This window comes from Scardinius erythrophthalmus (genome assembly GCF_964197995.2).
Source record: "Scardinius erythrophthalmus genome assembly, chromosome: 8".
Taxonomy (NCBI): Eukaryota; Metazoa; Chordata; class Actinopteri; order Cypriniformes; family Leuciscidae; genus Scardinius; species Scardinius erythrophthalmus.
In genome coordinates, this window is record NC_138228.1 from 35105008 (window position 1) to 35127496 (window position 22489).

Sequence of the window (22489 nt, forward strand, 5' to 3'; positions counted from 1 at the left end):
CGTCCCACACCCCACGGTTTTTGAGGGGGGGGGCACGAGAAGCGACACTCTCCTTCTGTTGCACTCTGTATGAGGAGCTTGACAGCTGGGGCTGCTCACGCCCAGCAGCTCCAGAGGCCTGTTCCCGGCGAGGGAGCTAACGCTTGGACGCCTCTGCTTGCTTTTTCGCCTCCTGAAATCTGTCTACAACAGTGTTTACTGCTTCACCGAATAGACCATGAGGCAATAGCGGGGTGTCCAACAGAAAATATTTGTCCTTGTCTTTAATGTCTGACAAATTTAACCACAGGTGCCTCTCCAAAGCCACATTAGCTGCCATTGTCCACCCTATAGCACGAGCGGTCTCTTTTGTGGCTCGAAGAGACAGATCGGTGGCCCGACGTAGTTCTTGAACTACGCCAAGTCCCGCCCCCTCGCCAGTCTCAAGGTCCCTCAGCAGGTCAGCCTGGTAAGCTTGAAAAATAGCCATGGTATGAAGGCATGCGCCGGCCTGACCTGCTGCCGTATATGCTTTACCCACTAACATTGATGAAGTTTTTAATGGTTTAGTGGGCAGCATTGGGGACTTCAAGGACGATGCTGATGCTGGAGAGAGATATGAGGCAAGTTGTTGTTCTACTTTCGGCATCGTCCTATAACCATATTCATTTAACCTTTAATCTCTGAATAAACGTGAACTTGAGGGCTAAAAACTCTGGATGAATAAGGTTTATTCCATGTTTTAGATAACTCGTTATGCAAATCAGGAAAGAATGGAAGTCCCCTAGGTGGAGGTATTGTGCTTGATGTAAGAAAATGTTCATCTTCTTGGGACGAGCGCCTTGTTTCTCGGCTGGACATTCAATATTCAACTTAGACACAGCTCAAGTTAATACCTCCACCAGCTCCTCATGCGCTGGGGAGAAGCTGGCGTTTCTTCTTCCCCCATCTCGATGCTCAGCACATCTAGCTCCTCGGAACTAGACAGCTGAACCACCGGTGCCTCTTCCGGGGCGGAAGGAACTGCGGGGCGGGCTTCCAACTCCGGAGAGAGAGCACTGGATCTCACGGGTAAAGGCTGAGAAAGGGTGGGGCCCATCTCAAACCCCGCCGTGAGATCCATTTGTGATCCTCACGATAAGAGCTTCCGTGCTGCCTCGGCAGCAGAGGGGCCCGAACCTGCCGGGAACACTCACCTGAACACCCTCCTCGAAGAGTGACAGGCGAAAGCGGAGCATGCGAAGCGGTAGCCTCTCACAATGCTCGCAGTCAGCCCCCTAGCGTCACTGACGCATTGCAAGTTCCCTCGAAAGGGAACATAAGTTTAGTCATCAAATCTGAAAAGAGTCTATTACGGCTGAGTTCTAAATTATTTAACACTTAAACAGGCAAGAGTGGAAAATGATAAGCAAAAAATCATTTCATGTCATTTTTTATATCATCTGAACATAAGTAAAACATATCCAAAAGAATTTTTGAAATATTTGATATATTTTGGATTTTATGAGTTGTGACTCCCAGGTCACGTTGCCTGATTAGGGTATAAAAAAAGGACCAAGTCATTAATCTGTTAACTGTTACTGGCCCACTTGCCACTGCATGTTTAAAACAATTATATCCTATCCTTCCTCTGATCTAATGTTGACAAATTATATATCATTCGAAATCTTACGAACTCAAGATTAAGCCTGTGAAAACTGTTTTGAAATCAGACCTTGCGTTACCATAAAAATGGTACTTTAACCCCTTAACTGTCACCCCCTTTTTGAGAATGGACATTAAAATGCACTATTCAAACTTAAATGGTTGTAATTCAAGAATGCTTTTGGGTATAGACCTAAGTTTGGCCTTGTTTTAAAGGGGTCATATAATGTTATTTTTGTACAAGCTAATATGATTCTTTAGTGTCTAAATTAAAAGTTTGTAATATATTTTAATTAAAAATTCTCATTAGTACTGTAAGAAAACACTAATTTTACCTGGTCAAAAACAGCTCTGTTTTTAGCACACTGTTTGAGTGCATGTGTCTTTAAATGATAATGAGCTTTGCTCACCCCGCCCCACTGTTCTGTGCATACACCGTGCATACATCTTCTGGAGGTGCAGCAGGAACACGAATAGTTTGTACCGATCCTTTTTTCAGTAGCAGCTTCTTAGCAAATAACGTCTCGGTTACATATGGTAACCCTCGTTCCCTGAGGGAGGGAACGGAGACGTACGTCGTGGTGAACGACGAATAGGAATCTCGCTAGAGAGGCCAATCTACTTCGAGTGAAACTAAACGAGTCAATGCATATTGGCGTGCAATCATTTGCATCAGCTGTGCAGCCTCGCAGCACGGGTATTTAACGAGCAGCTGGTGTGATTGCACTTCAGTTTTTTGCTGAGGAGCCGAGCCGGTGAGCTGGCTGCCCCGGCGGGTAGCAGCAGATGTGGCGACGGGACGTACGTCTCCGTTCCCTCCCTCAGGGAACGAGGGTTACCATATGTAACCGAGACGTTCCCTATCGTTCGGTCACTACGGCGTACGTCGTGGTGAACGACGAATAGGAATCCCTACCAAAGTGCCACAGCTGCTGCACCCCATCCAGCGCACTGAGCAAGCCTCTACACCTTCTTGCCTGGAAGGACGATAGAAGAGGGCTTACACCGAGAGTATCCTTCACTGTTGTTCCGTGATAACCCATACAGTGAGATTATTGGATAACACTGGGAAGCGTGCCCGAACTGAGGGAGGGGAACGCTGCGGGAGCCACATTCTTAAGAAGAGTTATGTGGGAATACACATATGGACTAACCCAAGGGTTGTACTGCATATGAATAATGGGTGACTTAGCCCAAGGGAAAGACACGGGCTTCCGTTTAGGAGCAGCCGTGGAAGATATACACATATGGGATCCCTGTAGGGTCACACATATGGGGCCCAGCCTAGACCCGGTTCTCAAGGATTCAGCGGATAAAGGCCTGGCACCGGACGCTCCACCACGTCCGGGCCGAGGGTGTTTGGAGGACTCGACAGGCTTTGACTCTGGAGCAATAAGGGTGCACAGTAGGGTGCAGCAAGCCGAAAGAGCCGGTACTCACAGTGCTTCTACCCGTTTAGGGTGAGAACACGGGAGGACACGGGCTCTACACGTAGGCTAACGTGTGAGGTGTCGCCCAGCCCGCAGCTCTACAGATATCTGTTAACGAGGCGCCACGTGCCAGTGCCCAGGAGGATGCAATGCCTCTCGTGGAGTGTGCATGCAACCTGAGCGGGCAGGGCACACCTTGAGCTTCGTAAGCCCAGGCGATGGCATCCACTATCCAGTGGGCCATCCTCTGCTTGGAGACAGCCTTTCCCTTCTGCTGGCCTCCGTAACAGACAAGAGAGCTGGTCTGAGGTCCTGACGCTTTGGGTTCTGTCCACGTACATACGCAGAGCGCGAACGGGACAGAGCAAAGCCAGGGCTGGGTCTGCCTCCTCCAGGGGCAGCGCTTGCAGGTTCACTAACTGATCTCTAAAGGGAGTGGTAGGAACCTTGGGCACATAGCCAGGCCGGGGTCTCAGTACAACATGGTTGTCACCTGGCCCGAACTCAACCAGCAGCAAAGTCTTCAAGGAGAGAAGCTTTAAGTCTGCTGACTGCAAAGGCTCAAAGGGAGCATCCTGAAGTGCTCGGAGCACCAGGGAAGGGTCCCAAGAGGGTATGGAGGGGGGACGAGGAGGATTTAATCGTCTCGCCCCCCTAAGGAACCTGACGACCAGGTCGTGCTTCCCAACTGTTTTGCCATCTAAGTGGTCATGATATGCTGAAATAGCAGCAGCATGTACTTTAAGGGTGGAGGGAGACAGCCTTGGCTCCAACCCTTGCTGCAAGAAGGAAAGCACTGACCCTATCGAACATCTTCGGGGGTCCTCTCTGCGGGAGGAACACCACTCGACGAACAGGTTCCACTTCAAGGCGTACGCACGTCTCATAGACGGCGCTAGCGCAGAAGTGATGGTGTTAAGTACCTCTGGGGGTAAGTCACCTAGAACCTCCGCGTCCCATCCAGGGACCAGACATGGAGTTTCCAGAGGTCCGGACGCGGGTGCCAAAGGGTGCCCCGTCTCTGAGTCAGAAGATCCTTCCTCAGAGGAATGGGCCAGGGAGGGAGTGTCACAAGGAGCATGAGTTCTGGGAACCAAGTCCGGGTGGGCCAATAGGGAGCCACCAGAAGGACCTGCTCCTCGTCCTCCCTGACTTTGCACAGGTCTGTGCAAGTAGGCTCACTGGGGGAATGCATATTTGCGGAGGCCCCGGGGCCAGCTGTGTGCCAGTGCATCCGTGCCGAGTGTTCCCTCGGTCAGGGAGTAAAAGAACCGGCAGTGGGAGGTTCTGAGGAGGCAAACAGGTCTACCTGAGCCTCTCCGAACTCTCTCCAGATCAGCTGAACCGCCTGGGGGTGGAGTCGCCATTTTCCCGGGAGCCCAGCTCGTGATAGCTCGTCGGCCACACGGTTGAGCACACCGGGGACATCCATGGCTCGAAGCGACCTCAGATGCTTCAGACTCCAAAGGAGGAGATGGCGGGCGAGTTGCGACATGCGATGGGAGCGTAGACCACCTTGACGGTTGATGTACGCAACGGTCGCAGTGTTGTCCGTACGGAGCAGCACGTCTCTGTCCTGTAGCGGCCTCTTTAGGCGGCTCAGAGCGAGATATACTGCTAGCAACTCGAGGCAGTTGATGTGCCAGTGCAGTTGGGGGCCCGTCCGCACCCCTGACACTGCATGCCCGTTGTACGTGGCACCCCAGCCGGTGGCAGAGGCATCTGTGAAAACCACAGCATGCCTGGACACCTGTTCCAAGGGGACTCCTGCCCGGAGGAATGAAGGGTCTGACCACGGACTGAAGGTCTGGCGGCACTCCAGTGTGATTTCCACCCGGTGAGTGCGTGATGCCACGCCCATCTCGGGACTCGGCCGTGAAGCCAGTGCTGAGCGGCCTCATATGGAGCAGGCCGTGCGGAGTTACCGCTGCTGCTGCTGCCATATGCCCCAGGAGCCTCTGAAAGAATTTCAGTGGGACCGCTGTCCTGCCTTTGAACGTGTTCAAGCAGTTCAACACCGACTGAGCGCGCTGCTCTGTGAGGTGCGCTGTCTGAACGACCGAATCCAACTCCATACCGAGAAAAGAGGTCCTCTGCACGGGGGCGAGTTTGCTCTTTTCCCAGTTGACCTGAAGGCCCAGCTGGCTGAGGTGCCTGAGCACGAGGTCCCTGTGTTCGCATAACTGATCTCGAGAGTGTGCCAATATGAGCCAGTCGTCGAGATAGTTGAGGGAGCGAACACCCTGTTCTCTCATGGGAACAAGGGCCCCCTCTGTGACTTTCGTGAAGACACGGGTAGACAGGGACAGGCCGAAGGGCAGGACCTTGTACTGATATGCTCGACCCTCGACCGCAAAGCACAGAAACGGCCTGTGTCGAGGAAGAATCGAGACATGAAAGTACGTGTCCATCAGGTCGATCGCTGCAAACCAATCTCGGGGACGGATGCATTCGAAAATGCGTTTCTGCGTGAGCATTTTGAACGGTAGCTTGTGAAGGCTCCGATTCAAAACTCACTGGTCCAAGATCGGTTGTAACCCACCATCTTGCTTGGGTACAATGAAGTAAGGCTGTAGTGCCCTGACCTCATATCGGCTGGAGGGACCGGCTCTATCGCGTCCTTCGCCAGTAGGACTGCGATCTCCGCGCACAAGACATGGGCATCGGCTGCTCTCACTGTAGTGGAGTGGATGGCCCGAAACTTGGGGGGACGCCGGGCGAACTGAATCGCATAGCCAAGCCTGATGGTCCGAATGAGCCAGCGAGACGGACTGTGGAGTGCTAGCCAGGCTCGCAAAGACTGTAAAAGCGGGACCAAAGGGACTGTAGGCGTACCTGGAGTGGGGCAGCGAGGTGGAACACAGGGGCTCGGCTCGGAAGGCTCTCTCTGGGAGGCAGCCCGTAGCGGAGTCTGAGTGTGCTGTGCAACACTTACCTGGTTCCACGAGGCAGGAGGTGCAGGAGGCAGCTTGGTTGCGTTCTCGAACCGCACACTGTTGCCTTCTGGCGATAGAAGAGGCGGATGAGAGTGGTGAGGATTCTCTCCTCCCACTGCTCTCCTGACCCTCTTCAGACCCAGGGATAGAAGAACTGCTCTTTTTTTGAGAATTTGGGTACCACTGTGACTCCAGTGGTGGAACACTCAAAAGATTCGTTCCCCGGCCCTCCACCGGAAGAGGGCAGCTCCACCCATCTCCGGGTCACCCATCTCAGGGGTGATTGTTTCACTGACCACTTAAACAGTGGCTGAGACGGGCGGTGTCATCCTCCTGCAGCGGACACAGTAGAGCAGGCTGTGTCGGAGTGTTTTTTTTTTTTAGCAGGGGAAGACAACCTTGGCGACGAGTAGACTGAGGGGCAGCCCACGAGGCACTCTGGTGGTACGTCGGGGAAGCGCTTCAGTCTGCTGCTGACTGCAGAGAACTGCTGGGCCAATTTTCAACAGTGTCGCCGAAAAGGCCACCTTGTGAGATGGGAGCATCGAGAAAGCGTACTTTGACGACGTCTCGCACCTCTGCAAGGATAGCCAGGGGCGCTTCTGGACCACCAAGGTGGACATCGTCTGGCCGAGGGCCTGTGCTGTGACTTGAACACGGTCAGTCGACAAGGTGCAGCTCAACCCCGGCTCAGAACTATCCTCATGCAATAAGAGTGCCTCGGCCTCGCATGCAGGGCAGAGGTGGCTCGCCAGAGGCACAGCCACCCCACCATCGAGGGTAGCGAGAGAGGTGAAAACTTATACAGAATTTGTCACTTTTGGCGTTCCATATTTTGGCACCAATATATCTCCATACTGCTAAGTTTCCAATGCACATTCGAGAAAGACCCGGGAAAGCATGGCTGTCAGTTCTGAATCTGATTCAGCATAAGCACACACTATTACAGTGGGAACTCAGCATACCCTCATTTCCAGAACAAAACAGGCCCTCTCTCCCTCAGCTGGAGCCCTGAATGAAACGCTAGGTTCCTCCAATTTTGAAGGACCAGCAATCCCATCCAGAAGCTCACAACTTGTAATGCGCTAGAGAGGGAGGGGCCCTAGGGGTTGGTTCCCCAAAGGAGAAGCCCTCAGCTCTCAGATCACCCAAGCCATTCTACTGAAGTAGACCTCAACTGGTGGCCACCAGGGAGGGCGCTACAACAGAGAATAGACAAGGAGACCGCGCACCTAGAGCGCCGAGTGAGCGCTGGGTTGCCGTGACAACCCGCGCTGCAGCCCGGCATCTCGACGGCACATGACACGCTGAGGAGCGAGAGATCCGTCGGGTTTTCCCCGCGGAAGCTCTCGCTCATGGTCCCCCAGAGTGTCGAGCAGACCTGCAGCTGTGCTTTTACACACAGCAGCGGCTGGCCAACAACAGAGGGGACTCAACTTTCCGGAGAAAGAAGAGTTGACCGGCGTGCCGATGTGGTCATGTTCCCGTGCGAGAACATGAACCACCCACGAACACAGTCTCACATGTTTCCCAGGCATGCGAGACAGTGATCGTGGCCGTCAGTGAGGACAGGAAACGACCGCAACCAGAAACACACGGGTGGAATGTCATCTTTAGAAAGACGCCACTCACACCCATGTAAGCTCTTTCAGGGAAATACTCTCCTAGGTACTGAAGCACGCAGGGGAACGGTCGCAGCGGACACAGACAGGAATATGCAACCTGACGTGCGCTGTCTCTCTTCACGGCGGTCTTACCAGCCATAAGAACGGCTATTCAGCGCTCTTGGCGCACCGTTACCAGCTGTGAAAACAGCTTTTTTTGTTTTGCTCAGTCAGAAACACAAAAACAAAAGAGAGAGAAAAAGAAAGTCGACCCCGCTGCTGCGCTGTATCGCCCGCACCAGACACGAGAGATCATCTTGAAGAGCTTGCTCGTTGTTTGATTACTCAGTAGATTAAACAGCATCGAAACGCTCGGCTCCGAAGCAAAAAGCTGAAGTGCAATCACACCAGCTGCTCGTTAAATACCCGCGCTGCGAGGCTGCACAGCTGATGCAAATGATTGCACGCTAGTATGCATTGGCTCGTTTAGGTTCACTCGAAGTAGATTGGCCTCTCTAGCGAGATTCCTATTCGTCGTTCACCACGACGTACGTCGTAGTGACCGAACGATAGGGAACCAGCTTTATACTGACCCTCGTTTGTAAAGCAGTCTGGTGAAATGATTCGCGCAAACATGAACACATTGACGTTGATCGTGAGGAATTCCCTTCAAACACAAACTCAGCCACTGCGTCTTCAGCGGTTCGGATTTAGGAACATCAAAATGACTGCTGTGTTTGTTATTACACCAAAGAACACCACAATCGCTTAGACGCCATTCTACTCAGTGCTCCAGCTATCAGCAATGAACGCACCGGTTGGCGTGGGCTATGATTGACAGCTCGCTCACGAGGGCGCGAGGGCAGGTCTGTGTTGAAACGCTGCTGTCAATTAACCATTGTGGGAGGGGCGTCGATTTTGTGACGTCACAAAATCGAACAGCTTGATTCAGGAGAGGGGGAAACAAATAAGAAGATTTTAAAAAAAACACTGGATGGATTTTTATCATTTTATGATGGTTGTGTACAGGCACTGCCAACACACATTTCAGGACAATCAACTTGTAAAAGTGCATGTACCATTATATGACCCCTTTAAAGAAAACACTCAGCAGATTATTGCTGAAGTGAAAGCACTTAAAAAAAAATGCAAGTATGAAAAAGTTATGGAAGTTTAAATTTACAGTAAATCAAATATACTTAATATTCTTTTATATAAAATATCTATTTTACAAAATATTTTTTTATTCTAAAATTAATATAAAATCAAAGCCATATATCTAACCACGTTGTGTTCCAAATTTGAAGTTGATATCACAAAACTTGAAGTTCCTATGAGATTTTGTTTATGCCACCGGGTGACATTCATTCCATTGAATTTAATTGTATGCATTCTGCCGTAACAAATTAATACATTTCTGTCCAAATATCACATCTGTCACAAAATATCGAACCTTGAGACTCAGACCTTTCTGACAATATTTTGTCAAGATTAGAAAAGGTTTTGATCATAAATTATGAAACATGATTACCCCCAAAAGTTGTGGAGCCAGATAAAAGAATTTAGACTACCGTTTCTATGGTAACGCAACGTCCAATTTCGAAACGGCTTTCACAGGATGAGTTCGTAAGCTTTCAAATGATACCTAATTTATGATAACTACTAAAATATGTGATGTAATAAAAAAGGCGATAAAAAAGATAATATATTTTAGAGGATAATATATATATATATATATATATATATATATATATATATATATATATATATATATATATATACACTTTTTAGAGGATAATATTATTTTATCATTTTTTATTGACAAATACTAGATTATATGTTTTATTATGAACTTTTAGCATGAAAACCAAAGTTTCAATTATTAAAAGTGTGTGAATTGACTTTTTGTGACAAACGCCAGAACTCCTGTTATGATGTAGATTTTTTGAGGGGCACTCTTGTCATAAATTCATCTATTACTGTTCCTACATAATTTGTAACAAAAAACAGTAAAATATCTATTTGGAAGTCTTAGACCTTTCCAACGATATATAGTTTGTCATGATTAGATTAGGATTTAATTGTAATATAGTGAATTAAAAACTCAAAATACAAAGATGGTCAAAATTAGGGTTAATCCCTTTTTTATACCCTAAACAGGCAACGTGACTCAGGAGTCACATATATTTCAAAATGTGCTAAATAACAACATGAACAACATATTAATTAATTTTCTTCTTCAGCACCTTAAGACAATGTTCACAGTATTATTATTATTATTATTATTATTATTATTTAGCAGTATTAATGTTAGCAGTATTATTATTATTTTTCCAGAAGAAAAGTAAGTTTAATATATATTTACTTTCCTCAAAATCTGAATGTCCTGCACCACCGGTAGCCATGTTGGATTTAGGTCAGGCTGACTAAATTATCACAAAAAACTTGAAGCAAATCATGTGACCAGCATACTCAAGACAGACCAGGCTGTGATAAATGATAAAAGGATTTGGTGAAAAAATCGTTCTTATGCCCCAAAAAAAGACAATAAAAACTATGTGACTCCCAGGTCACGTTGCCTGTTTTAGGGTTAATCAGTTTAGAAACGTAACTTTTGTGAATGCAGTTCTATAATATTTTTTGTAAAAATCATTGTCCAACACTGCAAAAAAAAAATTCTCTGCATTCTAAAAATTATTTGTTGATTTTGATGTCAGAATGCATTGTTTTTTTTTTTTTTGTTGTTGTTTTTTGGTATGTAAAATGATTGTTGCCACTGTTTCCTTTAGTGTTGAGGTATGTCTGTGGCAGTCATCATGCAATGGCTGTATCTGATGTTGTCATTAGTCTGAGCCAAAATATATTTTTAGACTTACTCTAAATTTACCATAATTGTATACAATTGTCTTTTTAATTGTCTTTTATCATGACTTATCAGTACGTTCAGCAAAAATGCATGGTAATTCATTGGTCAAAAACTGAATCCTGTGTTAATGATATAAACAATGAACACATAAACAAAACTTGCATCCATAATTAACATTAATGCATTTAAATACAGCTTACTCAGAATCTATTAATAGAGGAAAAAATACCAATATCCACCAAAATTAATAATAATAATAATAATAATAATAATAATTTGTTACATTTTGATAGCGCTTTTAGGTACTCAAAGCGCTTTACATGGAAGGGAGAATCTCCTCAAATCTCCTCTTGTATATTAAAATATACAAATACCAATGTTCACTTAAATATAGAGTACATGGTATTTGAAATCATTAGAACATTTGTAATTGATTGTTAATTAAAATGACTGATTATGAAAAGAAAAATAAGACTTCCCTAAAAGGATCATTTACAAGCTTTTGGAGAGTATTATTTCCTGTACAACTGTCCAGATGTAACTCCAAATAATAATTGTTGTGAAATGATTTAAATTCTCTAAAAGGTGGTAGACCACAGCTTCATAACACATGCCACAGAGTGCCTGTCTAACCCACTGCTGAAGGTTCATGACTACATCTCTCTAATTGCGTCCCATTACCCTGCAGGCAGACGGGTTCTGGAGAACTCTATAATGACCTCACATTTCAACTTTTGGCAGGAAATAGTAAAAAAAAAGAGAACAATAATTATCCAAACAAAAGGCATGTGAGGATACTGTACAGAACAACAGCAGATATATATATATATATATATATATATATATATATATATATATATATATATATGCTAGATGCCTTCGGTAAAACAGCACTTATGAAGAGCTAGTTTAATTAGACACACAGAATAATACTAACAAGCAAATGATGGAAGTGGAGAGGCAGAGGAAGAGGGTTCACCGCGGGCAATGCTGGGGGAAACGGAGATGAAACTTCTCCTTGAATACATTTTACTAAATTCTGCTGATCAGCAAGTTTAGGTGGGACCAAATGTATGTTAAAGTGCAAAGTTTTTTTTTTTTTTTTAACACATAAAAAAGAATTGGAAATGATTGGCCCACTGTACATTTTAATGCAGCAAAACACAACCCAGCATACAAATATGAGAAACAAAATAGATGACACAAATAGTTGATAATAAATATTTCTGGAAAGCTATGTCCTGTCACGTGACATAGCTGTATAATAGATTAATAACTCTTAAATAATTCCTCATTAAACTGAATAAAATCTATGAATAAAGTATAATTATACTCACACACAACTGACTAATCTCACACTGTTTCAGAGTACTTTCCAGTGCCCAAAATAACTATTTATACTGGCAGGGCATTTTAAAACATTTATTGGTTAATATTCAAATTGTATAATAACTATATAATAACTGTATAATAATATTTTTGTTTTCCTTTTGACAAATTAATTATTGTGCTGTTCTCTGCTAACAGTGCAGATAAGTGCATTGTTTCCAGCAATTGTATTCACTTGTCAAAAAAAGAAAAGAAAAAAAAAAGGCAATTGGCAAGCTACTGCTCATTTTGGACCAATTCAATGTTTTGTAACTATGATGACTATACATACTAAAATATTTAATCAGACCCAAAAATAATTTTATACTCTGAGTGTAGTTAAATTGAAATAACGTTTTTTTTTTTTTTTTTTATGAAATAATTATATATTGAGGATTGATATCATAAATTCAAAGAACAGATAAGCCCTAGAACCTTAAATTCCCCGAGGTTGAAGCTATAACTAATGGATTCAAGCTAAAATGACACCCTCTCTATTACACAGCTAAAGCCACAATTTCAAATTCAGCGTACTTTGCTGTTTTAAAGAAAAGTATTTGTACACTCCTTCTCTTGAGAACAGTTACCTTTAAGGAAAAAGGAAGTAAGGCTGTGCTACAAAACACACACACATAGAGAGATCAGAAGCTCAAGATCAGAGCCGGTAAGCTAAAATAGACTCGGGTGAAGACGGTATTCAATGCATCGTACTGTACTCTGGCCTGACTGTACATAGATATCCATATTTTTAACCTTAAAGCCAAATACAGCGTCTGCTGCCTGCACATCTAAATATAGACCGTCAGCCTCCGTCTCTAGTTTCCTTCGCCTGGAGCAGGTGGCTGGAAGATCAGGCGGACACAGCAAGTCTGGGTCGTCCTGTCCTGCTGGAACACAGAGAGACCCTGGACCAGCATTGAAGTGGATGGGTTTTGAATTAATTTATCACTTCAAGTCACTAACAGAGATATTATAGGAACATCTAAAGAAAGTACTTGGACAGCAATGATCATCAAAACATAATACTTCTAAGAATTTAACATCTTTGTCAACTTTAAACAATTTCTGTTAATTATGTGATTTGTTACAGTAGCATCGTGATGGTACTTTACAGTCTGAGGTTTTTTTTTTTTTTTTTTTAAGTGCATGGACACTGCACAAAGTGACTTTCCATCTCTGCAGCAAAAAAACGTGTTGTCAAGACTTTTTGTACAACGCTATGCATTACTCATTGTTTCAATGCAGCTTCACAGAAAGTCATATTGTGCCAATAATGCCACGGTGCTTTACCATAAAGCAAGTTTTAAGGTTGGGCATTGTAACAAGTCCATAAAAAATTATGCCACTAATGTGCTCTTGTGTTCAACAACAGCAAGATAAAGTGCAACTGATGGAACAACAGAACACAGATATATTGAGTTTTCATTTTTTAAAGTTTCTAACACATACAGTAAGTCATATCATGATATGCTGAAAAAACAGCATGTGTACATTTATTTTGAACAGTCCAATAAATGAAGATGCAAGCCATATGAATAAGCACAAAACCTAAAACATTTATGAAACACAGGCATTTCTCAGTGAGCCATTTCTGTGACAAACCAAGGTAAAGCAAACAGTGCAAGAGGAACTGACTGCAGCATGTTTGCAATTTTAGTTTTAGTTTTCATAAATTCAAAGCATGAGGCATGTATTGCATTATAATATATATTTTTCCATATGTATTGTATTGAGAGGTAGTTGGTGATAACCAGCCTTTCATCAGATACAGGAACAGGTTGATTTCATATAGTGCTCCAGCATAACGAATATTAGAGCTGTTATGCTAAAAGAGAAGGGTGTTGCAGAAATACAGAAGTGTGGTGGGTGTGATATATGGTGTTTTTGGCACCACAGTTAGTATGTGACACTTCATCAGCGAGACTGGCCAGATCAGTGAAAGAAAAGTTTCAACCGCCAGTCACATCTCACTTCACCCTCCTTATGGCCGATGTCGTGAATGCAACACCCCGACAGGAGAGTGTGTGTTCACACTGTCCTCCCAGGGATTCGCTCGTTTTCTCCTACCTCAGCAGTTACAGTGTCCTTTTGTCCCCCCACTAGTGTCTGAACTATTGCCATGTGCGATGGAGGAGTCAGGGCAGCCCATAAGGCGAAACACATGCACCAGAGAGTGTCTATTTTTGTAGGTTAACTGAAGATTTCTAAAACATTCTAAAAAATGTGTGTGTATGTTTTTTTTTAGATCTGTTGTTTATTAAAGCCAACATAAAATAAACAATTGACTACACTCTTAAAATTAAAGGTTCCAAAAGGGGGTTTATGTAGTGATGATTTTTTTTTTCTTTTGTGTGAAGAACATCTTAATAATCTGAATAAGCTTTTCCACTATAATAAACCTTTTGTGCAAAATCATAACTTGCTTCGCTTCTGAACAGACTTTCCTTTTTAGGTTTCCTGAAAACATCATTAGCCAACTCTGGTCACAAGTTTACTAAATTAGTTCAACGATTGAGCGTTTTCCGAAACCATAGTTCCAATGAACATAAGTAAATAGCATGGAAAATAGCATTGCAAATTTGTGTTGCTTAAACTACAACTCTCGGGAAACAGTTGCACCTAGCTAGTTAGCTTCTACAGTGATACATTTTATTACGATGGTTAAGTAGCAAGTTACATCGTTGCATGGGAAACAAACTCCAGATTGGGACTTCAACAACATTCTCATCAACGAGTCATTGCTCCCTGATTTTAAGATAAGGTTCGGTTGTTTTGTTAATCGTATTGTTTGAAAGGACACTGTAACGCAGATCAGATGTTATGGGATGAAGGAGGCAGGAACCGGCAAACATTTAAATATTTTAATAAATAAATACAAAAATGAAAATTTTTTCATCCTCGCGGATGACTGCTGGCCAGACGAAACAGGAACAAAACATCAAATAAAACTCAGGCCTGTTCCTCTCTCGCTCTTCACTGTCGTCGCTCCTCCTTTATGCTTCCGCTCCTCCATGAAAGATACGAGACTGGTGCGTCGCGCAGGTGTCGCTCTTCAGTAATCACGCCACCGGTCTCGGGCCGCCCTCTCACGGCCCTCGGCCTCGTCCTGCTCGCCACATACCCCCATCGCTCCTCGCAGGCCGGGGGGTACCCACGAGACTGTGCTCTACTCACCCCCCTTCTCCGGGGAGACCGGACACGGCGGCTGCGGTACCTGGGGGTATGGACAGACGAGGCGAGAGAAAAGGAGACGGAAGCATGAGGAGCGACAGAGACGAGAGAGGGGAGAGAGGAAAAAAAAAATCTTGGTCCGGTTCCCATAACGCGCTGCCATCTGGCCCTCCACCAGCTGGGCGATCTTCCCTGCGGTGCCTGGCGGTGGCGCTGGATAGCCCTCGGTGGACGGCTCGACACTCGTCCGCCGCCTGGTGGATGGTGACGGCTCCTCCGTGTTCGGGCAGTCGGCAGGAGTCCCCCGTTCCCTGCTCCTCCCCGTCATGGCGGATGGCAGCAGACTCCGGCCCACAGCGAACGGTGGCGAATCCTCCGCTTCCTAACGGACAGCAGCCGCCCCTCCAGCACCCAGGCGGCCAGCAGCGAGCTCGACCATCCCCCCGGCAACTCACTCCAGCGCACCGCCTCGAGCGTCCATGGCGACGGAAACTGCCCGCCATGCTCGATGGCACCGCGGATTCCCCACAGCGGCGAGGGCTCTTTGACACCCCGTTCCTCCTTCTTCCCGGGTTTCGGCACCAGTGTAACGCAGTTCAGATGTTATGGGAAGAAGGAGGCGGGAACCGGCGAACATTCAAATATTTTAATAAATAAATAAACCAATACAAAAATGGAAGTATAAGCCAGCAGCCCCTCGCGGATGACTGCTGGCCACACGAAACAGGAACAAAACATCAAATAAAACTCAGGCCTGTTCCTCTCTCGCTCTTCACTGACGTCGCTCCTCCTTTATGCTTCCGCTCCTCCGTGAGAGATACGAGACCGGTGCGTCGCGCAGGTGTCGCTCTTCAGTAATCACGCCACCGGCCTCGTGCCGCCCTCTCACGGCCCTCGGCCTCGTCCTGCTCGCCACAGACACGTCATAGTCTTACAACAAAATTACACTCATTGAATGACACCCACAATCGCAGTGGAAAGCCAAGTCATGTGACAAAAAAGTTTCCCTGCTAAAGACAAGCACCATTCTCCATTCTTACTAACACTAAGCCTACTAGCAAATTTCCTCGCCTGCCTCTAAAGAGAAACTAATTTACAGCTACTCCAATGGCTTTTGGAAACAACAGCACTTAAAGCACTTCATTGAATGCTGATTTGTCCTTGTCATCTCCGACAGGTCCGTCTCATTTTTCCCTGGCGGAGTTAAGTGAGGCTGGAGCCTAGCCAGCCCTGATCCTGTGCTCTACTTAAAGACAATGGGGACAGGAACACAGAGCATTATGGGAAGGACGACATGACATTAACATCTCATCCTCATTATACAGATTAGTATGAGAGAGATAGAGAAACAGGAACATGCTAAATGGACATTGAATTTGAAGTGCAGAGAAACGAAGGGTAAACCTCCATCAGAACTGACAAAGATTTGAGAACAACTGGGTGTCAAATACTTTCTTCAATCTCATGTTAATTTGCACAGACAAACAACTTTAAGTAAACAATTTGTAGGTTAATTTCCTATGAAATGGAAAGTGGAAACTATGTGACTGTGTGCAAATGGCTCTGAGACATTTATTTGAACATCCAGATCATTTCAAAAAGTTTGAAACAAATGTAATTCCGTTTGGTTACTTAGTCGACATGAAGTTGTGATATAGTCTTTTTTCTTCCCTATTGTGACGTATATCCGAGTGAAACTGCTTCGAGACCAAGAAAAAAATATACATATAAGACGAGACTTGATTTTGTTCATTGGGAATTGATTGGATCGTTGGATCGATTTCATGTGATTGACAGGTTGTCCCACTTTGCAGTAAACACATCATCAGAAAAGAGATGTCATTGCAAGAGGGAGGGAAAGTTATTTTGATTACAAAGACATGCACGGACAAATCATTAATAATAAATACTGCAGTATTCATAAAAAAAAAAAAAGAATTGTCTATTTTAATTTCATGGTGACTTTTATGACACTAAAAATACTGTTTAAGGGCAAAGCGACAGCAAAAGCAGAAGCAATTCTAATGTTCAATAACTCCATTTAATATTAGTAATAAGAATAATAATAACAATATACGCTACTCTCTGACATCATCCACAATATATGACATCCACAAAGTTATGTAGTTAATTAACTGAACTATAGACATTTTTAGTGGTTTGAATCAACTAGGTTCAATATTCTAGAATTCATAATGCCTGATTTATTTATTTATTTGTTTCGCCTTTTTGTTATTTTTTATTGAAAGTATTAATAAAAAAGGAAACAGGAAATGCTGCATATATATCCATAAACATAAGCACCACTGTGCACTACGTTGTGTGTTTATGTATAGTCTATTTTTAAAGCAGTTTTGAATATGACTCATCCATTCAGATTTTACCTAAACCTATCCATTTTATACAACTTTTTATAGCTGCATTTAAACCCAAAACATAGGACACAAGATCTTTTGACTTTTTGACTTTGAATAAATCACGGTAGGTTTGGCTGCGGTGGACATGGAGAACTTTGGTCTAAAAGCCCTTTTATGATTCAGCAATGTTCCACACAAACACCTTAATCCCTGACAGCTCTGAGCGCAGTCTCTACCCAGGAGCGAGGTGCACAAGGTGCTCCAGTGAGATGTCATTGGTGTAGTCCTAGAAGAGTACACACTGAGCCTGGAGAAAGATGGATTGTGCTTCAACTGGGCTTACAGAAATCCATCACCCCAGCACTGAGAGTTCGGCCTATGGGAAGGTGAATTTACTCTTGCTTATAGTCGAGTGTAAAGTGAGAAAAATGTTTCGTACAGCATTTTAGGAAGTACCAGCCTCACTGCAAGGTGTACGTCAGGTAAAGAGTTAGGTACTCAGTCAATGTTATTTTTAATAAAAATGTAGATTGCCCTGAGAAATATTAATGCATGCACATTGGGATTCACACTTGAAAATATCACTGCTTTTTATGATTTCATAAATGCTTTTTTTTTTTTTTTTTTTGCATGTTTTAACAGACTTTCCAGAATGAATTTCAATAAAAATAAACACAGTACCTCTGAAATTAAAATCATGATTATGGCTAATTGTGTGTTTATTTCCAGACTGTGGTATTTTAGTGTGTCAGAGATACAGGTGAAATTGTTTTACCTCACTCATCAAGGCCAGGCTTAGAGAGCTCACGGTCACAGATGAAGGAACTTTCTGGAAGACCTGACAGAGAAAGAGAGAGAGAGAGAGAGAGAGAGAGAGAGAGAGAGAGAGGGGGAGAGAGAGAGAGAGAGGGAGAGGGAGAGGGAGAGGGAGAGGGAGAGGGAGAGGGGGAGGGGGAGGGAGAGGGGGAGGGGGGATATGTCATAATACATAAACTAAATGGAAATTGTGATTTCACTATGATTTAACACATTTCTTACAATGATCTTTGCGAAGAGTTTATGCTAAGATGAAATTATTTTATTATATTACTGAAATATATTATATAACAAGATTAACAGTCAGAGACATAACAAACTGCAATTTGTTCATACTTGATTAATCTGTGCTGGAAAAAAGCTAAATCTGACATTATTATTTTTCTGATGAATAGGTTTCACTGAGGTGTGTGTCTATAATGAAATAACAGAAGATGCAACAATCTCTTCTTCGATCTAGTTTTACAGTAATGAAAAATGCTGTATATGTGAGCCATTTAATTTTCATTACTAATGGAAAGTGACATCCAATTTTTTTTTTTTTTTTTGGAAATTTGACGTCAAAAAAAAAAAAAGTTTTTAGACAGATGCTGGATATTTTGATGAATAATGTTCAGTCTACATTTTAACTCGCACTTTTAAGACACATAAATATTGTAAACACTCATATGCACTCACACACAGTCAGCATATACAGGTGCTGGTCATAAAATTAGAATATCATCAAAAAGTTGATTTATTTCAAGAATTCAACTTAACAGGTGAAACTAATATATTATATAGACTCATTACACGCAAAGTGAGATATTTCAAGCCTTTATTTGTTATCATTTTGATGATTATGGCTTACAGCTTATGAAACTCACGAAATCAAAATCCCAGAAAATCAGAATATTACATGAAATCACACAGTAATTACACAGTAATCCCATGGTCATTGAACCAGGTTTTGGTTATTTTGGCAGTGTGGGCAGGTGCAAATCCTGCTGGAAAATGAAGTCAGCACCTCCATAAAACTTGTCTGCTGAAGGAAGCATGAAGTGCTCTGGAAATGTCCTGGTAGACGGCTGCGTTGAGTGGACAGCACAGTGGACCAACACCAGCCGATGACATGGCTCCCCAAACCAACACAGACTGTGGAAACTTCACACTGGACTTCAAGCATCTTGGATTGTGTGCCTCTCCATTCTTCCTCCAGACTCTGGGACCTTGGTTTCCAAATGTTTGCTCTCATCAGAAAAGAGGACTTTGGTCCAATGTGCTTTATTAAATCCAGAGTCAACGCAGCCGTCTACCAGGACATTTTCAGAGCACTTCATGCTTCCTTCATTTTCCAGCAGGATTTGCACCTGCCCACACTGCCAAAAGAACCAAAACCTGGTTCAATGACCATGGTATTACTGTGTAATTACTGTGTGATTTCATGTAATATTCTAATTTTCTGGGATTTTGATTTCGTGAGTTTCATAAGCTGTAAGCCATAATCATCAAAATGATAACAAATAAAGGCTTGAAATATCTCACTTTGCATGTAATGAGTCTATATAATATATTAGTTTCACCTGTTAAGTTGAATTCTTGAAATAAATCAACTTTTTGATGATATTCTAATTTTATGGCCAGCACCTGTATAGTGTGATCTGAACATAAATATAGCCTGCATAAAAAAAGTAAAAAAAAAAAAAAAGTAAATTACATTAAATTGTTTGTTTATACACCACTTTGTTTTAATAGTATAAGTAAGGTGTGACAGTGATGTTGTATGTTCTGTGAGAGCATACTTATTATCATGCATTTTATGTCACCCCATGAGTTCCACAAAAATGTTTCTATTACTATTTTGATTCATTTCAAACATATAATGATCAGCAATTGCTGAAGAAAATTGAATGTCTAAATTACCAATTTGAGAATTTTGTAAACAATATAGGAGGTATTGTGTTTAATTGTATTGCTGTCTGTAGATGCAATAAAACAATTAAGCTATAAATCACAATTACAAGCTTAGAAAAAAACAACAACAAAAAAACAACATTAATTTAATTTAAAGGAAAACTTAAACAATTCTTATAGCATTAATTTCAAAAGCTCAACACTAACCTTGAAATAAAATAAAATTATAATATCATAAATATTATAATATTTATGACTGTGGCTTTATTTAGGCACATTTTCAAATCTATAAAATTACTCGAGAGTACTGAAGAGTTCAATGTCAAATAACTGATGAAAGATTATGAATGATGAAGATGATGAAGATTACTGATGATTTTACAAAGTACACAGAAAAGGCCAACAAATGTATTTTCTATGCATGTTTCTGAGTAGAGACATGTATTGACACACATCAACACACTTTCCGCTTTCAAAAAAGAAACCCTTTATTAAAAAGGAAGCTGTATGATGAATGCTACTGTCTGAATTAAAGGCAATATTTATCAAAAGCAATGTTCATTATACATTATTGCATAACAATTGTTACAATTGTAAATCATGTAATACTCATTTAAAATTGGATCTCACAGTCCAGATAAAAGACTAAGTAAAGACTTTTTTTTAACCGATGATGTCTCTCTCTCTCTCTCTCTCTCTCTCTCTCTCTCTCTCTCTCTCTCTCTCTCTCTCTCTCTCTCTCTCTCTCTCTCTCTCTCTCTCTCTCTCTCTCTCTCTCTGTATCACACATGCATCATTTTCATCTTTATTGCGTCTGTGCGTCGCTGGAAAACCCCAACAATCTGACACACAGTTTCAAAGTGTGTGCACATCTTTCCGAGAGCTCTTTCAAGTTCACCCACAAGCCAAAAGACTTCCAAAACTACTCTGTTCATCCATCCATCCATCCATCCATCCATCCATCCATCTGTCTGTCTGTCATGACGTAGCATATACCAAATACTAATAAAAGTTCAGTCCATCCAGCAACGAACATGGATATTGATGACAATGTAATTGCATTCAGTCAACTAATCAAAATAATGCAAAATCGCTGGGCAAATTTGTTGAGCAAAGCTGTTGTTATAGCTGATTAAAAGTGAAAATGGATGAAAGGTATAGCTGCATATCCATACGAAGACTGCAACACCTATGTGTGTATACATTTGACTTAAGAACTGGTACAGGAAATGAATAAGGTCTCCCTTGAGGGTAAAGCTCTCTGTAATGACTGTGCATGTTTCTACATCTCGCTCACTGACCTCCACGCATCCTCTGTAAACACATACACTCACACACTGAAATACACCTTCACTAATGCTTGGATTTGATCTTGCAGAGAACTCAGTGAAACATTCATTGATTCAATGAAGAGATTGTTCCCCTTTCTCTTCCACATTGAATACAAATAAAATAATAATAAATAAATAAAAGTATTTCCAAAAATAAGGATCATAACAGTCCAACCGTGTAGTAATTGCAACAGGAATGTAGTGTTACTTACAACTTGTGTTTTCCTTAATAAATGTCTTCAGTGCACATGAAGTTTGAGACATTTAGGGTTTTGGCAACTTAAAATACTAATACTGAACCTTTTCCTCTTAGTACGCATGAGATACAGATTTGTTATAAATTGCAGTTTTCGCATGCATGCATGCTAAAAAAAAAAAAAAAAAAAAAAAAAAAAAAGTATAGATACTGCTGCAGCAATACAGATTCATAATTTAAAATTTTTAAATGGCTCAAGCTGGGCCCTTTCTGAGCAATTAATCATTGGGAAAAATTACATTTCAACATTTCAGCTATATTCTCTTGCCCGATCTCATGCTCCCACCTCCACAGCTTTGTTTCAGAAGAGGTGGACAATAAAGCCGCAGACAATAAAGTCGCTTCATTCACATGAAGGAAAGGCAGATAATCAGTAAATAAAAAGCAAATCTCTGGACAAACTGAGCACTGTTAATTTTGATAAGAATATTTATATAGCCTATTTAATTTGTCCTTTAATTTGATATTTTTAATTTGTCCTTTTTTTGTGTGCACCTTTTGTGTGTGCATCTCTGGGATTTTTTTTTTTGTATTATTATTATTATTATTATTATTATTATGATTTTTAATACTACCCATGTCCTTACATCAGTGGTGGTCAGATGGCACATGTCTAACAGTGAAAAAAAAAAAAAAAAAAAAACAATTGCACACATACAGGATATGAATGTTCACTCTGACCTCCAAAAACACTTTCACTAGTACAGTGGTTCCCCGAGCAAGTGTTGAGCCAACACAGTACCTAAATTGTTTGTCATACAAAGGTAAACAAAATGTCCTAAGAAAATCAATCTGAGTTTATTAATATTAACACCAACTGCTTAAGCCCATCAATATT

At 42.5% G+C, this 22489-nt stretch overlaps 1 protein-coding gene across 1 annotated transcript in view; it reads right to left on the reverse strand.

The window, feature by feature from the left end:
- mafa (MAF bZIP transcription factor a) overlaps nt 1-22489 on the reverse strand; it is a 178231-nt gene that overhangs the window by 151674 nt on the left and 4068 nt on the right. Inside the window, exon 2 of the mRNA XM_081373215.1 lies at nt 18131-18193. Coding sequence (XP_081229341.1) covers nt 18166-18193 — 28 coding nt within the window. The 3' untranslated portion in view covers nt 18131-18165. The remainder of the gene's footprint in view (nt 1-18130; nt 18194-22489) is intronic.